Source organism: Pollicipes pollicipes, unplaced genomic scaffold, assembly GCF_011947565.3.
Source record: "Pollicipes pollicipes isolate AB1234 unplaced genomic scaffold, Ppol_2.1 Scaffold_4295;HRSCAF=5057_pilon_pilon_pilon, whole genome shotgun sequence".
In the NCBI taxonomy this organism is placed as follows: Eukaryota; Metazoa; Arthropoda; class Thecostraca; order Pollicipedomorpha; family Pollicipedidae; genus Pollicipes; species Pollicipes pollicipes.
Window position 1 is genome coordinate 24,056,048 of NW_023596461.1, and position 19,115 is coordinate 24,075,162.

Sequence of the window (19,115 nt, forward strand, 5' to 3'; positions counted from 1 at the left end):
CTTGGTGAGGTGCAGCTGTGGCACCAAAGTATCTCAGGCACGAAAATACCATGTTAGGCTGACGAGTAGGCCAGTTGAGGTAAACTTAAGTCAAATCAATAACTGTGCAAATAAAAAAGTGCGCACCTGGTCTAAGTGACCAGCGCAATGTTTGTTCTGTGGTCAGAAACAGTGTGTTGTACATCCACTGGTATTCAGAATCGCATAGCTGTTGTATACATTATACAAAGTCACCTCGACGCTTGGTAATGTAGTTGCATAAAAACAAATGAGAACAGGCACACTGGTACCTGAAATTATGTGTCGTCACCTTCACAAACACGATTTAGGGGTGGTTACACGCATCGCCCTCGTTCATCTAGCCTCTCCGCCTCTTACAACACAAGTAATTGGCCTTGGATGACCTTATGTGACCTTGCATGCCCTCACGTGACCTATTGTAATATCTTTATGCATTAGAATGGTATCGCAGCATGTTTTCAGTAAAGTATTCGAGTTCGGCGTCCAAAATTACCTGAACAACCTGTCTTTTTTTAGCTCTGCATGCGTTTTGCAGGAGGCACCCGGTGAGGTACGTTATGACCTGGGTCAGGGATATGTGCTGTCTGGTCATATAATGGTTGTGCATGTAAGTCAGGTACTGTCTCCCTCATAGGCAAGCAAAAAGCTGCACAAAAGACGTACAAATTTGTATTATTTACTAGAAAATATCCAGAATTGACCTGACCTAAACCTCGCCTGTTTCACATGTAAGATATGCAAACTGCATATACTATCATGCTCTAATACTATCGCAAGTTTAGGGTAATGGCAGATGACCCACAAAAAGTTATGTGTGGTCAAAGGTTCTTAGAGGTTGACCTCTTTGACCTCACCAAGTCTCCAGACCCTGATAGATCAAAACTTCACATTTCACAAAGAATGTCAAATAGATAGATGAACCGGTTACAACAACTTGGTGTCACTGCAAGCGTTTATTTTTAGCTGCGCTTGAAAAACCGCAGGTGGGAAGTCAACTTCCCCGGCCGGGCGCGGGCTAAGTTGTTGCTGGGGCCTGGATATTTTGGGAAATAGAATGTCTACCCTGGGACTTGAAGAACCCGCGATACGTCAAAAAGTGTCCCAGGATGATCAGGCCTATGGTCGCAGAAAACGGCCGCAGATGTCTGCCTTAGAATCTTTATGCTTTTCGAGGACTCAACGACTTCCCGTGCCTGGTGGTCTTCTGAAAGTTTGATCAATAGTTTTGATGTGGCCGTACCGTTCCGATGAGATTGAGGATTTGAAGTAATCCAGGTAGCTGTAGCTCGGGCACCGCGAGGAGATGATCATGCGCAGATGGCTCTGACCAGAGTTGCCATGGGACGCACCATGGTCTTTGAAGGGTTTTCTTATGGTAAACGTCCTCGAATGCGGTCAGAGTGGGTCAATTTGTACGGCGAATGCTAGGGCCAGACTATGGTCACGGGCAGCCAACACGGTCAGGTGTCGCAATACTTTGGATTTCAGCTTCATGGAAAGGGCTTCTGAGCCTAAATACCTGTCTTAGCGTCTTAACATGCGTTTTAACCGCATCTAACAGAGTGACCTCTTTCCTTTCGTGACCTCTGGTGACCACGCTTTTCATCACAGCTCATTTCAGTTTCATGGAAAGGGCTTCTAAGCCCTCAGTATCTGTTTTGGTGCATTAATATGCGATTTAACTGCTTTTAACAGGATGACCTTTGCCCTTTCGTGACCCCTGGTGACCTCAAATTTGACTGACGGCCAAAAATTTGATGTGCATTCTTCATTTTATTTTCTGATACCTACAGGTGCTGAATTTGGGATCCAGCTGCGCGATTTAACCTGGAAATTATTAATGACGTAGCACGATGCACTCTGTTGACAATATGCCTCCCCAATCTATTGACGTTCTCTTCCATGACGGATGTGAAACATTTTGTTTTATTGCGTGATGTTCATGCACATTTGTTTGCAGTTGATTGCGGCAGCATCATGCAGATAAATCATCGCAAGATCCGTTTTCTCTCACGACATTCTGTCTTTGCGATGATTTCCTGAAACACTGTCCAGCATTGCCTGCAACCATGCGGAAAGGGTGTCTGGAACAGTGCGGCCCCTCCACGTTTGGAGCAGTGCGGCCCCTTTCTACGTTCGGAGCGGTACTCCCCGTTCACGTTAGGAACGGTGCGGCCCCTCTCCACGTTCAGAGCGGTACCCTCCCCCCTCCACGTTAGGAATGGTACGGCCCCTCCTCGCGTTTGGAGCGGTGCGACCCCCCCCCCCCCCTACGCGTTTGAATCTGTGCGACCCCCTCCACGTTTGGAGCGGTGCGACCCCCTCCCCCTCCACGTTTGGAGTGGTGCCGCCTTTCTCCACGTTTTAAGTGCCCCCCCCCCCTCCACATTTGGAGCGGTGTGGCCCCTCTCCACGCCTGGAGCGGCACAGATCGGTTCCGCCCGACCACCGCTGGCATCCCCGGCAGGGTTGAACTGCCGCGCTTGGCAGTTTTACCACCAACCAAAAGTTAGCGGCGATGTCAAGTTTTGAGATGCTCTTTGTGTGGAAAATCATATTTAGTCGCGATGTGAAACCACGCGGAGTTGAGCAAACTCCCTCTCCCCCTCCCCCGCCCCCACCCCTCCCTTCCCTTCTTTGGGGCGAGGCCCACAGCTGCGCTGTGTTACTGTAACACGCTGCGAGTTGTGGTCCAACTTTGGTGGCACGCAGGCGACGGGTGACAAAGTTTTGGCCGTCCGTCCCGTGTCGCTGGGCCTCTGTGGCACACGGCTGCACCGAGGCTGTCGTCATGTGCAGTTTCGCGCGCCAGCGTCTACCTGCAGTGTCACCGGATGTGTGCTGGCGCTATCATGGCTGCAGTGATGACATTATCGTGTCTTTTCATGTCATGTCCGATGCCATGTCTGCTTACATGCCCTCGCCTCTGCGAACGCAGCAGGCTGAAGCTCGCTGTCCGCTATAATTCACGCGTGATGCTTACGTGAAAGATCGTTGCACTTCATGAGGCATTGTTACTGTAAGGTTCAAAAAGTATGCATTCAGCTTGGTTGAACTTGCCGTCTTCACATTGAGACATCAGTTTCAAAGTCAAGAGCAGTGATCACAACCTCGATCTCAGCGCTTGTCATCATGAACTAGCATTTTACCACCTTTCCACCGAGCTGACTGAATCTGTCGTCGCACGTCATATTGCGTTATGCCATGAACAATTATAGATAATTATTTAGCTACCCTATTCTTAGTATTCTAACTTTTTATTGCGCAAAATTCGCTAGGAGAGGATTTGTTTCGCACAGAAGTCACGACGTTCGTGTTTCCTCCGAAACCCATTAGCATCTTGCACCTGCCGAGTGCGAACCTCCCCGCATAGACGGTGGATACGCTCAGGTCGCTCACCTGATCTGACTTGACCTGACCGGACCTGCAGGTCCAGCGCCGGGCAGCTCCGGCTCGGCTGCTGAGCCGGCCGGCGGGCTGTTGCCGGACCTGCCGCTGCCACCGCCTCCGCCGCCGCCGCCACCACCGCCGCCGCAGCCGCCCTCCGGTTCCGGCCACTGGCTGCACGAACTGCTGCATATGCCCGAGGAGGCCCTGCACGTGCTGCATTCTGTCATCCGCGACAGCGCTAGCCAGCAGGAGGCAGCCATCCGGCTGATGGCCAGAGGTTGGTCACAGCTGGCGTCTTGGTGTCCGGTACAGGATGAAACGAGAGGTTGATGTGAGCAGTCGTTTAGTACTAATACTGCCAAATATTTACCAGGCCAAGTCAAGCCGTTTCATCTCATCCTACAAGCTGTCTTGACTTTGGATGAAGTGGTCTTTCTTGCCCAGCGGTGGTGGACGAGATCCCCCAAAGCTCGTCCAGAGTAGCCATTTTTTGGACACAGTTGTCCAGAGGGTCTTCCAGAGGTCTTGATATCTAAAGGAGTCGGTGGAATGTGCTTTGATGGGCTCAGTATGAATTTTTTTTGTTGACCAAAGCACTTAGTCCGTTTGATTGAAGAATAACAACTGAATGGCATGAATGTGAACGAGGTGGTGGTAACCGTTAGCTCGAATGATTTCCATGGCAGTGTTTAATTTTAATTGTTTACGTGGCGTTTCCATTGCCGTCGTTCATGTCAGTGGGGTGGTTTATCCAGCAGGTCTGTGCTGTTCGGGTACGACCAAAGATGACGTGGCACTGACGGGAGCCGCGGTGCCGGCTCTGCCTCCGCCGCCGCCGCCGCCGCCGCCGCCGCCGTCGCCGCCGTCGCCGCCGCCGCTGGCGCCGCTGCCGCCACTGCTGGCGCCGTGGTACGGGCCGCCGCTTGTGCCGTACATACCGCCCGTGCTGCTGCCGACCTTCAGCCGGCTACACCAGCTGTACCTGGCCCGTACCACGGCACCGTGACTGGTCGGCAGGTCACCAGCCCAGCCAGGGGTCACGGACGGAGGACGACCTTCATTCGGCTACACCAGCTGTACCTGGCCCGCACCACGGCACTGTGACTGGTCGGCAGGTCACCAGCCCAGCCAGGGGCCACGGGATGGAGGCCGGGCAGAGACCGTTGAGTGGTGCGGAGATCACTGACCGGGACAGTGGTCGGAGACTCGACGAAGGGTCAGCTGAGGGACCAGAGATCATTCAGCGCGTTAGACCCCAGCCAGAGCGGGAGTGTTGTGACCTCATTGGGGGAAACTAAGATATATTTAGCCTTCAGAGCGCGCAGCCTTCCGCTGGCTAGAGCTGGCGGCTGCGGACACGTGGCCGCGGCGGCGTCTCGTCCAAAAGGCGGCCGAGATGCGGCAAACTGGCGTGGGAACTGTGAATACTCACCGTCACAGGTCACTGTAGCCGTCCCCTGCAGCTGTATGGGGGGTGGCCAGTCCCTAAACCATTCACGTGTATGTTTGTAATTAGTCGATTCGTGAGACTACGGATCCCGGCTGCACATGACGCGTGAGGGTCTTAGAGTGTTCGAAAAAACTGGTGCAATTTTACAAATTTTACGTGCCGTCTAGTTAGTGGTCCAGAGGAGAAGTGGATCATTAGTTCGCGCCGCGGAAGGCGGCAAATGGTGTGAGCTCTTTTCCAGTCAGCGTTTTCGTGTGTTAATTGCTTGTTTATTTCATGAGCAGGGATGTAAGCACCTCTCCAGGTCACGATGTAGTGTGGCGTAGTCTTGTATCCGTTTTTAATAGACACGTAGTTACATTCTTTCATAGTCTGCGTGAAGTTTCCCACGAAATGTGCCGGGCGATCGATAAAGACTGAAATTATGTGCTGTGGCCGACCACTCACACACATTCGCGTCGAATTCAATCAGTTTGAACCATTTAGAACCAGAAAGACATTGACAAATGGGCACTTTTCTATAATCATTTTCCTATAAAAATTGCGCTATTGTGGGCGCATGGTATTGCATTATATATATATATATATATATATATATATATATATATATATATATATATATATATATGTCTGTATGTATTTATGCATGAATGTATACATAAACCATCAATGCACCTTATCGCCCTCTCCTCAATCCTTTGAAACCTTTGTATGAAATATGAAGCTTCGTTGGGTAATTCATAAACGATATTTCCGAGAATCATCATGTGTAGTGTAATTATGACACGCATGCACATTTACATCAGGTAGGACGATATCGTTTGATGATATATAATCAATCTGCTAACAGTGATCGGCCTTCGTTATATCAGAATGCACTGGGAAACGATGTTATTGACCCTATTATTTAAGGCATGTACAATGCACGTCCTGTCGCGCCCTCCTTCGGTCCCGCCTGACATCTCGAGATTGACTCGGTCGATTATATAAACTCAACGGCGTTCATTTCCTCTCAACATGATCTACCTCGCTAAAAAGGAGGTTCATGATATTTTTGATGTGGGCAAAAGGGACCAAAAATAAAACAATTAGGTTTTTTATTCGGCACGCTTGCCACGTCCATCCATCGATTTCGACGCAACTTATCAAAATCGATAGCTGATAGATCTCAAATTAACGTGTCAGAGCGGGACCCAAATATTCGAAAGTCATGTGCGTATCAGTAAGACATAAAAGGGACGGATAACAAAAGTTTTCGAAACTCTTTTTAATCGGGACGAAGGCGGGTGCGCTGTCAAGGCGTCGCAAAAGAATATATAAGATCGAAATACTACCATAGACGGCTCCAGAGAAGCGAAACGGGAGGCGAAATCAAAAGCTAACATTACCTCTCAGCTACTATGCTTATATGAACTCTGAATTAAAAACGGTGCTTATATAATGTACGTGTGTGCGTGTGTGCGCGCGCGCGCGCGCGCGCGCGCGTGTGTGTGTGTGTGTGTGTGTGTGTGTGTGTGTGTGTGTGTGTGTGTGTGTGTGTGTGTGTGTGTGTGTGTGTGTGTGTGTGTGTGTGTGTGTGTGTGTGTGTGTGTGTGTGTGTGTGTGTGTGTGTGTGTGTGTGCTTGCGCGCCTGCGTGCGTGCGTGCAAGTGCGTGTGCGCGTGCGTGCGTGCGTGCAAGTGCGTGTGCGCGTGCGTGCGTGCGTGCAAGTGCGTGTGCGCGTGCGTGTGCGAACATGCGTCAGGTGTATCCAGCTTTCAGGAGGAGGAGGGGGAGAAGAGAAAAGTGACTTGAGCGTGGTCGACTGACCCAACCACCGCCCACTGGCTGACAGCTGTTGGTAGCCACGGTCTTCATGTAATGTATTAAACACTCTCGTCTGTTGTCCCTTCTGGACTCGCCTCCGACATGCTGCTACTTTTTTTAGATTATGTGTAATGCACAGAGATGTAGAGTGAAATGTAACATGTCACCGAAGTGCTTCATGTTTCAAGTGATGTGACCTCCCTCTCTTGCATACCCGTTGGAAGGTATTTGTTTGTCTTCAGTTTTCATCAAGTAATGACACAACGGCGTGAAAGAACAATAGCCCAAGTGGGATAGGCTAAACACCATAGGCTCATAGGCATAGGGATAGGCTCACCTAATTTGGTAAGAGGGTCTAAAACTTTGACATGGGAGGGAAAGTCGAAAGATTGGGGCACCAGAAGAAAAGGCCAGACAGTATGAAAAGGCGACGGTATCTTGGGGCATTGTTTTACCCAGTAAAACTGAGATGCTTTTCACGTTTGGAGTGCTCAAACAAACTTTACCAGCAGACTTCTTCATCTTATACGGTCCGGTGTTACACCTATTGTAAGTATACGGGATGGCATGATCCCAAATCGCTTTACTGCTGAGGGTCTAAGTCCGTTAAATGTTTAATATTGGACCTGATCAGAGCTGACAGGGCCTATCGCAAAACGCAGGTCGTGTCCGTAGGACCTAACCTCCAGCTTCACTTCTCCAGCTTCGATTATCGTGACCGCTTCAAACAATCGGTGTCTAGGCTCAGCATCTGCGTCAATGTTATTTTTTACGATTTTGCATACCAGTTTCTCAACATTTGGCACACGTCAATTAATGATGTCTGGTAAGTGAGACATCTAGATGAGTTGCTCCGATTGAATCTGGAGACATAATGGAAGTGCTGGGCGGAAGCTGCATGCCTTTACCTCTAAAACAACAAATGGCGCGACAAATTATCATTTTCTGGAAAGAAAGCGACCAACACAATGTTTCCTATTAGGCACTGGAGCCTACTAAGTCTCTTTAGGCACTGGAGCCTACTTTAAGTCTCTTGACTTTCCCTAACGGGTGCAGAACGGTACAGAGCTAAACAAAAAACGTTTGTCAAAAATACGTTTGGTGTCTGGGTTTGGTATATCGTAGTGCACAAAAATAAACAACCTGCACAACAAAGTTTTACTTGTTTTCTATGGTGGTTTGTGTTGCTAGTCGATGTCACTTATATCATTGGTATGATGGTTGATGGTCTGATGGTTGAATGCAAGGCTTTGTAATTTCTAGTATTTTAACGATTACCCCCGGCCCTCACTCGCAAAAAGCCCAGCGAAGAATCCACGTCGGTGCAGTGAAGCAGTCTGTGTGTGAAGCAGTCCACATGGACTAGACACGGGTGTTCAGCAATGTGTCTCAGGGGAGTGATGGTGCATAACATTTTGCAGTCATTGCCTTAATTAAAGCCACGTTATGATTTTAGCAGCACTGTATGCCTATAAAAAGGAAAGATTTGCAATGTACCCCGATTTCAACGTCATTGGCGTCACTTAAAGTGCGTCCGTTTCGAGCGCTCGCTGTAGGCACGCGTGATTAAGAACAAATCTGTGTGCGTAGTCTGTCTCATAAATTCATCTCCACGACCCGTGCTGCCTCGATCGGGGGCTCGCAGCCTCTTGCTAATTGTTTACGATAGTGAAGGACGCATTCGGAGCTTTTGGCTGGAGAGCACAACAGTGTTTTATACCTGTGAACTTCTGGTACGAGTTAGTGGTTCCAAGAGGCAGCATCGATTTTTGCAAAACGTTGCACGATATGGGAGCCGAGATGGTTGGCTCCGTGACTCCCGTCCAGCCAGGCATATTTTCATTGGAAACCTGCTGGCTTAGAATCAGACCGCATGATAACGATGATTTAGCGGTTTTCATGCATGGGTCACTCAATATTACTCGCACGCGGTATCCATGTCACTCGGGGCGAAGAAAAGTGCGACAGTGGTTCATTTAAGTGAAGTGTTTTGTCCGCAACAGCACATGCGTGTTGCCGTATGTATAAGCAGATTGTCGTGCTTTGAGACTGACTTTGGCAATACGGAAGCGTCTTTGGCAATACGGAGCATCTTTACTACACCATTCCTTATGTGGAATACTGTTCTCGTCCTCTTCTTTCAAAGCTCATCTGTATTTAGCGGAGTCTACGTAGGCAAGTACTCACTCATTTTCTCTGCACATACATCGAGCCCCTAACCACGCGCCATTAAGTTCCTATCACCATCCCAAACACTGCCAGACACATTCGCGGGTTGTAATTCGTACCTGACACATAAAAACCAAGCCAAGCTCCTGACGTTAAACTCAAGGGTCCAGGAGCGATGCAAACTCCACGTCAATGGTCTCGCTACCTCCCAAAATATTGGCTTCCGGTATCTTGCCTACAGATCAAGAGCTGTTTTCAATCCTAGCATTTTTACTTGCACCAGCTGCACCTAACCATCACGCTCACTTCATGTTCACTCCTATAAAGGTTAATAATTAATCACATAAATGCTCAAAGGCACTGTCCTTTATTGACCTGCACACATAAATCATGTGATCATCTTTCTTTACCTCTCAAGGCAAAAAAAAAATGCACTTAATCATTCGTCCTTGTGCTCAAATAAAACCGCAAGTGCTGTCCATCAAAGTGCATTTTTTTGCAGGCATCATAAATCATGAGCGCACGAATGGTGGCATCAGCTTGACAGGACCGAAAGGTTCGCAGGCATGGTCAGCCGCTGTGTCAGGCACGGTCAGCCGCGGTGTCAGGCATCGTCAGCTGCGGTGTCAGACACGGTCAGCTGCGGTGTCAGGCACGGTCAGCCGCGGTGTCAGGCACCGTCAGCTGCGGTGTCAGGCACGGTCAGCTGCGGTGTCAGGCATGGTCAGCCGCGGCGTAAGACATGGTCAGCCGTGGTACCATGGTCAGTCGCGGTGTCAGGCATGGCCAGCTTAGCGTCAGATGTACAAAGCAGGGGTGTGGAATACGGTGTCAGACGGCATGAACTTGGACTGAAGTACGGGCATTCATTTGACACTGAATCAAACTTCGACTCATCACAGTGGACCCGGACCCAAGCTCTTCCAGCTGGCATATAGTAGAGAAGAAAAAAAGAAGTATTCACTGACGGTGAAACCTATTATTTCAAACAAACACTGTCTCCGAAATGTTTTGGTACTAAGCGCGGTAATGTTAGAGGCTAGGTTAGGTTTGTTTTACATCACATTGCATTAGATTTACGGACCAAAACCTGCGAAGGCTTTATTCATGGTGGTTCCTTTCCCTGACAACCCGAAAGGAAAGTATCATGGCTCCGTGCGACCCCGCAAAGAACTGATGGACACAACGTCACTGCCGTAGGACTGAGACTGTGACCCGAACTCCTAGTAGGACTCGGACTCATGCGCTGTGAAAACGAGCGAGCTCAGACTCGTAGCCAATGATCTAGGATTGGGTCCAGAGAGCTGCTGCAAAGGACGGGTTCAGGGCCCAGACCCAGACTGAAGGCATCAGGAGTCCGGCTCGGAATCGCACTAATCGTGTCCGGCCAGATCGACGTAACTCTCAGTCTCTGTCTTGCGTGCTATTAGATTTAGCCTAAGGTGATGCCACACAAGGAAATCGTCGGCATCGTATTTAGTGCACCATCCTGTCAAGCGTAATCCAACATGACATCACACGTGCTGAACGCAGGAACTCATCTGTATTCAGAAATTGTCCTGAGTTCCGGTCAAAACGAGCGCCGTAGAAATCCTTCCGATTGATGAAAACGACATTCACCACTGTCCAGGCCGAACCCACACGCGGAGCAGGCAAGCGGTGTGTTTCTCTGCGGAGGTTATTGCGAAGGCGGCCCACCGCCGCCGCTGCCCCGCTCCGGCCCTCGCCGGCAGGGCCGGGTCGGCTTTGCTCAACTCAATCGGTGGTGTACCGTAGCATAGTCTTTGTCTTCACCTCTTGGGAGTGTTCGGAAGTGTTGATAATTTGTTTCGTCGTCCGGTTGCGCTGCCGGCTGTCTTGGAAGCCTGCGCAGAGAGCACGGCGGTGATGTCACACGTAGACGCACTGCGCCGCCGGGAAGGTGAACACGCGGGAACACACCGCGCCGCCGGGATGGTGAGCACGCGGGAACACACTGCGCCGCCGGGATGGTGAGTATGCGGGAACACACTGCGCCGCAGGGACGGTGAGCACGCGGGAACACACTGCGCCGCAGGAACGGTGAGCACGCGGGAACACACTGCGCCGCAGGGACGGTGAGCACGCGGGAACACACTGCGCCGCAGGAACGGTGAGCACGCGGGAACACACTGCGCCGCGAGGATGCTGAGCACGCGGGAACACACTGCGCCGCAGGGACGGTGAGCACGCGGGAACACACTGCGCCGCAGGAACGGTGAGCACGCGGGAACACACTGCGCCGCAGGGACGGTGAGCACGCGGGAACACACTGCGCCGCAGGAACGGTGAGCACGCGGGAACACACTGCGCCGCGAGGACGCTGAGCACGCGGGAACACACTGCGCCGCAGGGACGGTGAGCACGCGGGAACACACTGCGCCGCGAGGACGCTGAGCACGCGCGTCACACGTTTCAACGCGCACTGTACGTGTGTATAGACGATAGAGCCCAGAGACAAGGCACCGCACACTGCCCAAAGCCCAAAGTGTGACGTCTGCAGCCTGATAACTTCTTACTCAGCATTTTCTCAAATCACTGATGACGTGCAACGTGGACCAGGGGTGGTGCAGTAGGGGGGGGGGGGGGCAGGGGTCAGCGCCCTCCCGCCCCCCATGCCGACAGGGGCAAAAGTACGTTCTTGTCTCTCAAAAGTTTGGGGTCTTTTCACCTCAACTAAAGGATTTATATATAACTAGCATAGCTTTCCAAAATTCAGATAAGGGTGCGACCATAACGGAGCTAGAGGGTGCTGAACCGGACTCAAAAGACTCGTTCCCTGCATCAAGAGGCCCGTTTTCTGGATCATTGGATCACCTTTCTGAATCAGTGGACCATACTCGAGATCAGCGGACCCGCTTTTGTGTTAGAGAGGCTCTTTGTTGGCCCAGGAGGCCCCGTTTATGAACAAGAAGATCCCTGTTCCGGATTAGGCGGAACCCTTTACACATTGGAGGAATTATTTTGAGAGAACAGGAGGCCCCTTTCATGTGTGAGATGGCCACAGTCATGGATCGTGATGCCCCGTTTTGGGATAACGAGGTCGTTTGCTTGAATTGGGGACCTCTTTGTGAATCGGAAGGGTCTGTTGTGGTCCAGGAGGCCCATATATGAATTATGAGGTCCTCTCCTTTTTCGGAACAGGAGACCCTGTTTTCGGACAGGAAGGCCTTTGCTGGGTGGAGGAGGTCCCTGCATTGATCAAAATACCCTAATCTTGATTATTTACCTCAGACATTTATTTACATGAATATTCATACCTGAAACAGTTGGATAAGGGAGTACATGCCCCACGGCGCCCACCCCTTGCCCAAGAGACCTCCTGTGAGGAAACCTCATTTTGTCCAGCAGGCCCTCTGGATGCCCCCCCCCCCCCCACACCAAACCTAAAATCTGTGGCGCCACCCATCCCGAGGACCACAGAACTGCGTGGTCGACTCAGTTCAGTGGTAGGTGTTGTCTGTGCATGGGTGTGCCCAGTGCAGCGCTGCCAGCGAGCATTCCTTGTGGTCCAGTAGTCGTGCGCTAGAACACCGGCAGGCAGTCGCGCGAGCCATACGGAGTCTGGGCGTCATTGCAGCTTTGAACGCAGTATTTAGGCAACAACGCGAGAATGAGTTTCTAGCTGTGCGGAATTTTAAAATTATGCCTGCGGTGATAGATGGAACAACATGTACGAATGATGTTTTCCAGCCTCAGGAGTCCCGAAAGATGAACTCAAGAGTGAGCCGGAACCAGTGCATAAAGCTGACCTTATAACCAGCATGCGGGCTGCCGTGGTTGGCCGCTAGTGATGGAGCCTGACCGGACTGTCCGCATCGCGCTCGACGCCGACACGTGCTCCACCACACCTCGGGCCGTGCCCCACCACACCTCGGGCCGTGCCCCACCACACCACGGGCCGTGCCCCACCACAACTGGGGCCGTGGCCCCACACACCCGACCCTGGCGGCCAAAGCGGCGAGGGCGCCACAGGCGTACCTGGTCCGCGGTCTTGGTGCGAGGAAGTCTCGTGCATTACGCCGCTGGCCTGGCTTTGGTTGTCATCGGTGCGCGCCTGGTCAAGCCGCGTCGCCTTCACACTGATGTTCGGCAGCGAGCCGGCCGGACGCACGTCGCTGGTCTTCACCACCTCTTGGGACACCACCTCGGTGCGGCCGTGGGAGAGGTTGGTGCGCTCGCCCCGCGACTGCTCTGCGGTGCCAGCACGAGGATAATGCTGAGAGTCTGTAGCTTGGGGCGCGACTGAGGGCCGCTGAAATGCTGTAGCTACTGAAGGCCGCTCAGGACAAGGCAGACAGTTCTGGAGGTATTAACAGGAGGTGCGGAGGGTGAAGGTTGGGAGTGCTGTAGCTCTGGACGAGGTTGGAGGTGCTGTGTGGCACCGGACGGGCTGAAGTTACTGTGGCGGCGGACTGGCTGAAGGTGCTGCACCAGCGGACGGGCTGAGAGACCATGGCGGCGGACCGGATGAAGGTGTTGTATCTGCGGACGGACTAAGAGATCGTGGCGGCGGGCTGGCTGAAGGTGCCGTATCTGCGGACGGGCTGAGAGACAATGGCGGCGGACCGGATGAAGGTGTTGTACCTGCGGACGGACTAAGAGATCGTGGCGGCGGGCTGGCCGAAGGTGCTGTATCTGCGGACGGATTGAGGACGGTGGGGTCAGACGGGCTGAGGTGCTGTAGCTACGTGCAGGCTTATGGTGCTGTAGCTGCGGTCCGGTATGAGGGGTAACGGTCATAAGGATTGGGCTGAGTGGCTGCACGAGCCCCGCAAACTTTCCCTCAGCTAGACTGCACCTCTTGTAGTCAGACTTGAAAACATTCTCATCCGGGCGAAAAGATCAGAAATGGATAATTGATGCAAACAAACAGAAAATGAGCACTCTCTCTGCCGTTATGACCTCCAACGAGTGCGCACAGTGGACAGTGGTCAATGGGCTCCATGAATGGTTAAACCTACAAACGGATTCGTGCACAAATTTCAGGGAACTGTTGACTGACAAGCTAGGCAATCGAGCCGTCATTTTAAAACAGTTTACTTGCTCCCGCGGTGCCGACTCGCGCGCGTGGGCCGCGCAGGAGTGGCGCCTCGCCCGAGTCAGGGCGGCGTGGGGACCAGAATGAGCTGGCCGGTTCCGTTGGCGTCAGGACTGACTTGTCACGTCTCTCTCGCAGCTGGTCTGCGCGCAGGTGGTGAGCGTGCGGGACGCGTCAGCAGTGCTGGTGGCGTTCGTCCCCCGTCGGGCGGTGACAGAGTCCGAGGTGCGCTCATTTCGGCCGATGCTGACCGTGCCTGTGCCAAGACGAACCCGGATCAGCCGGCTGTCAATCGTATTCCTTTTCTCCTTGGTCTAGATGAAGTCCATCCTTTTTGAACTGACAGCACTGGGTTAATTGGGTGTCAATCGCATTCATTTTCCCTTAGTATAGATCAAGTCCAAACATTTTGAACTGAATAGCTTTTGGAATCGGTGTTCACGTTATGTGATGCTTGCTACATGGCCCTGACCCCACCATCCGGTCGGGAAATCCCAGTTCAAGGGCAGAATTTTATGGTGCCAGCTTAGCGTGTCGCACGCTCGGCAAGACCCGGCCCACCTTGAGCAGCCACCGCCACAGGCCGCAGGTCAGCCTAGCCAGAGGCAAATAGCAAGCAACGAAGCGATTCAAACCCACCCACTGCGTGCGTTGGGTGGCAGGCGCTCTGACGTACTGACCTACGGGGCGGATTTCATAGCCGGCTTTCAGTAATGCCTCAGATTATGTGAAATTATGGTTATATGTGATTTGAAATGCCATCGGACCATCAGCCATTTTTGCCACGAACTGGAACACGAGACGAAGGTTTTTATGCTTTGCTCGGTGAGAGGAGCAGCGGACCTGATCAGCGCCTAATCGCACAGCTGTACAGGACACTAAGATCGAGGCCTGCAGACCCGCTGCTTCCCACGGATCGCTGAGACCGTCAAACAACACAAGATGCACTGGGGAATCCGGCCTGTTCGGCGCTACGTGACGTGGGTGCAGGGAGCCACGCCATTGAGGAATCCAAGCCAGTCGAAGTGATGAGGTTGTTATTAGTCCGAGATGACCTACAGACAGCTCGCATCAAGACCGGTTCAGAACTACGAGACAGCGATCGGGCCTTACGGTACCGAGGGGCCCGCGCGCTTTCAAAACCTCCTCAGACAAACAGGGTCACAAGGCGGTATCAGCTCAAAGGTCACGGTTCAAGTCAAAAGGCGAAGCTAGCGGTACCGACAGTGTAGTGGTTATGCTGCGCGTCGCGGAAACCAGGGGTGCGGGTGCGATTTTACGCGGTGCCCGCCCTTCTGCCAGGGCGACAGGCAGGCGACTTCTGTAGTCTCAGCAGGTGGATGCGTCGTAAAGCCGGAGTGATAAAAATGGCGGGGTCAGGCCCCTGGAACCTCCAAAGGGCCCGAGCAAAAACAAAACCAACGATAGCACTACTGCCGGGACGGGTATAGAGCTCCTCAGCAGCAGCAGGGCCTTAGATGACCGCTCTTGCCGGGGGTGCACCGGGACAATCAACAATCTACCGGGAGAGAGTCGGTTGGAGGTGCAAACCCCATGGGGTGTTTAGCACATTGTCCCAGAAGGTGTGCCCGTCGGAGGGCCTGGAAAGAGTGGCTGTGCGCGGTGGGGTGAAAACAGAGCAGAACCCAAGTCGTCTGCACCATCAAACGACGGCTAAGGAGACATGGATGCACGCCATCACACAACAAGCCCGACACGAGCATGAGGGGGTCCACACGGGGGGATAGCCCGAGAGCGAGAAGTCAAAGGTCATTGGCCGCTGTCCAGACCTAGACTGGGGTCGTGACTGGTGAACCTGGTGCTGGTTCTGGTGGTGTCGTTACGGCCCCTGATCTGCTCGACGCCTGTGGACAGGCTGCCGCCGGTGCTGACGTTCCGCCGCGTGGTCCCGCCTGGAAGGAAGACCACAGCGTCAACTGCTGCCCCAGCCAGATACTACTGTCTTGCGCTCATCTGACCACTGTCGGCAGTAAGCATCACAAATAAGGATCCTCGGGCTGCAACAACCGCTGATAGGGGTTTTCCGTAGCTGCCAAGGAGCACCAGCCGGAAATGGTCCGCACGGCTAGTCCCCCAGCGTCTCTCATATCCCCAGATGAGAGCGGGCACAGACCACCGCCCGGACATTACCCGGTGGAGTGGCGGCAGCTGGTGCCGCCGCGGCTGGGCCGCACTCACCGGGGGTGGTGAGCTCGCTGTGCCCGGCGCGCCGCTCGTTGGTGGAGCGCAGACGCGTGTCACGGATGAGGTGGGTACCGTTGCGCTCGCTGGCCGTCAGAGAGGCGGTGCCGTTCACCGGGCCGCTCAGGCCCGGCAGCAGCTCTGCAGACACGGCCGGACGCCCAGCGCTGCCTGAGGCCACTCCCACCGCCCACGTGCGCCCGTCCGCACACATCCATGCACGTCTGCGCCGTCTGAGTATGTCACATCGGTCTGACGTTAGTCGCCTGTTCACTAGTTACTCATGAACGCTGAGGTTAAGAGCGCGGTGGCTTAAGCATGGACAGGTCTGGCCGCCGGCAAGCCCAGCGCAGACGCGGTGACCGGCCGTGGCCTGCACCAACCTCCGGCTTTGTCGCCGCGTGACTTGACGGACCGCGTGGCGTTTCTGGAGTCCTCAGCGCTCCGCTGCAGCGTGCTCCTGTTCTCCGTGACGTTTCGGGCCACATCGTCCTGCATGTATCCCGCTGCAGGCATGCCTCAGCTGTACGACACCCACTGGTAATGTTCACATGGCGATCCTACCCAGCGCTGCATGTCGAGGCAGAAGGGTCGACACTCGGAAGGTTATGATCCGGACAATTTTCGTCACCATTTCATTCTATGACATGAACAGTTGTAAGTTGTTCAGTGCGTTAGCGAGGAGCATTGTTCACATAGATAAGACAGTAGTATTAGCCTTATTCCTCGGAGAAAACCAGGAGAATGGAGATATACTTGGGTTACGCAACAATATCTCCATTCTCCTGGTTTTCTCCGAGGAATAAGGCCAATACTACTGTCTTATACACGAGCAGTTGGTCCCAGTACAGGATTTTATTGCATCCATGTTCTGTTCAAGCTGGACGCTACCCGTTTTTCTTTCCTGCGCAGGAAAAAAATGTACACGGTACTGTTCAGCGATGCACTTTTGGTGGGTTACTAACATTTTGTATGCGATATTGCTGGCAGGGCTATTCGATTCGGTCCTAGCCGCATTGTTGAAAAATGCTGGCTATTCAGATCAGCCTCGCGCCAGTGTAGCACATACGATTTGAGTGTGAGGAAGCCTGGCAAAGAGCTTTATTTTTCTTTGCATTCGATTATGTGCTGACACTGACCTCGCATATCGGTTCAGTGAAGCTGACACTGACGTGGTATGTCGGGCTGGTGAGGCTGACACTGACCTCGCACGTCGGTCCAGTGAAGCTGACACTGACGTGGTATGTCGGTCTGGTGAGGCTGACACTGACCTCGCACGTCGGTCCAGTGAGGCTGACACTGACCTCGCACGTCGGTCCAGTGAGGCTGGCACTGACCTTGGACGCCGATCCAATGAGGCTGACACTGACCTCGCATGTCGGTTCAGTGAGGCTGACACTGACCTTGGACGCCGATCCAGTAAGGCTGACACTGACCTCGCATGTCGGTTCAGTGAGGCTGACATTGACGTGGTATGTCAGTCTGGTGAGGCTGACACTGATCTCGCACGTCGGTCCAGTGAGGCTGACACTGACCTTGGACGCCGATGCGGTGAGGCTGACACTGACCTCGCATGCCGGTCTGGTGAGGCTGACATTAACCTTGGACGCCAATCCAGTGAGGCTGACACTGACCTCGCGCGTCGGTCCAGTGAGGCTGACACTGACCTTGGATGCCGGGCCGGGCGAGGTTGCGCCTGGTGGAGCTGTTGTCGTTGATGCCGATGGTGACGGTGGTGTTCAGAGCTGTGGTCATGGAGCCGACTCCGCCGGTGCTGGATGTTACGATCAGAGAGCCCGAGATCGAGCCCGATGCTGCTGGAGAGGGGGGGGGGGGGGCTGTCATCAGCACTGATGCCGTTACGCTGCATCAGCTGCACAGGGAGGGGGGGGGGAGGACTGGAAGAGAAGCGGACATGCTGGTGCACCATGGCACATGATCACACGCCTACCAAGGTGATACCGTCATGATGGGGTGTTGCAACGTTCTCGGCGTGAGTAAATAGATCGACTGCAATGTGTCCAACAACGACACGTACATTCAGGTGGCCGGCATAGACGCCCACTTACGCCGAAATATTTGAGTGCCGACGCTGGTGACTTGGCGCGAGAGGCGGTTCCCGCTAACATCCGTTGTGGAGTCGTTGCGGATGTTGGTCCTTCGTCTTTGGGTACCATCGGCTGAAGAGGACAAGTCAGCTTACGGCCGGTGCGATCGGGGACAGCACCATCTAGGTTTGGAGTCGCTCGCTGACCTGTAACACTCAACACCCAAAGTACCATGCCTGAGCTGCGATGTTTCCCTCAGGTATCAGTTAGCGAGCATGCTGCACTGCTAGTTTGACTGCCCTGAATCAGACCTTGTGCGCTCTGATTCGTTCACTGACCTCCGATGGGCCTGTTGCTGATGTGGCTGGTGTCGCCGGTGTCGGTCGTTATGACACCGAACGCCGAGTCCTCCGACCTTCTCCTCACTGTGTTGATCGTCAAGGCCAGCGCTGAAAGCGCACGCGTCCGTGACACAGCTGCAGTGAGACAGCTGCAGTGACACAGCTGCAGTGACACAGCTGCAGTGACATAGCTGCAGTGACACAGCTGCAGTGCTCGCCAACAGCGCATCGCTGACAGCTGTGCTTAATATGGGCTGATACTTTTGCACTAAAAAACAGTCCGGCATTTTTCAGCAGCGTTGACGTTTCCTATTTCAAATTCACGGCGTCCACCAGTGCTGCGCGGTAGTCACTGTATTTCTCTTAGTTTGCTGAATCGTATGTTTGCTATAGGCGCTCGGGTATTCCAAGTGTTTCTGATCAGGATTGAGAGGTGTGGAGACGCGACTCCTGTCAAAAGAAGCTCTAACTGACCTCGTTTTCATCCGTACTCGGCAGCGTTAATCACATTGGCAGCTGCATGCCTTACTCAATGACTAGGCTTGATCATCATGGTTGAATTAGTCCTCTTGCACTCTTTTGTAAGCCCAACTGCATTTAATGCGCATGCAGGCAATCCACATCAGAGCG

General features: G+C 53.1%; 1 protein-coding gene across 2 annotated transcripts in view; it reads right to left on the minus strand.

Moving 5' to 3' along the window:
• Positions 1-9,556: 9,556 nt before the first annotated feature.
• The window catches only part of LOC119096855 (uncharacterized), a 33,456-nt gene continuing 23,897 nt past the window's right edge, over positions 9,557-19,115 (minus strand). Inside the window, exons 10-18 of one of the 2 annotated variants that reach the window (XM_037219815.1) lie at positions 18,483-18,593; positions 18,166-18,276; positions 17,764-17,910; positions 16,480-16,602; positions 16,094-16,237; positions 15,685-15,807; positions 14,013-14,150; positions 12,835-13,047; positions 9,557-10,700 (exon numbers count right to left, since the gene is read on the minus strand). In XM_037219815.1, coding sequence (XP_037075710.1) covers positions 10,591-10,700; positions 12,835-13,047; positions 14,013-14,150; positions 15,685-15,807; positions 16,094-16,237; positions 16,480-16,602; positions 17,764-17,910; positions 18,166-18,276; positions 18,483-18,593 — 1,220 coding nt within the window. In that variant the 3' untranslated portion in view covers positions 9,557-10,590. Of the gene's footprint in view, positions 10,701-12,834; positions 13,048-14,012; positions 14,151-15,684; positions 15,808-16,093; positions 16,238-16,479; positions 16,603-17,763; positions 17,914-18,165; positions 18,277-18,482; positions 18,594-19,115 lie in introns of both variants that reach the window. The other variant, XM_037219814.1, reaches the window with a different exon arrangement.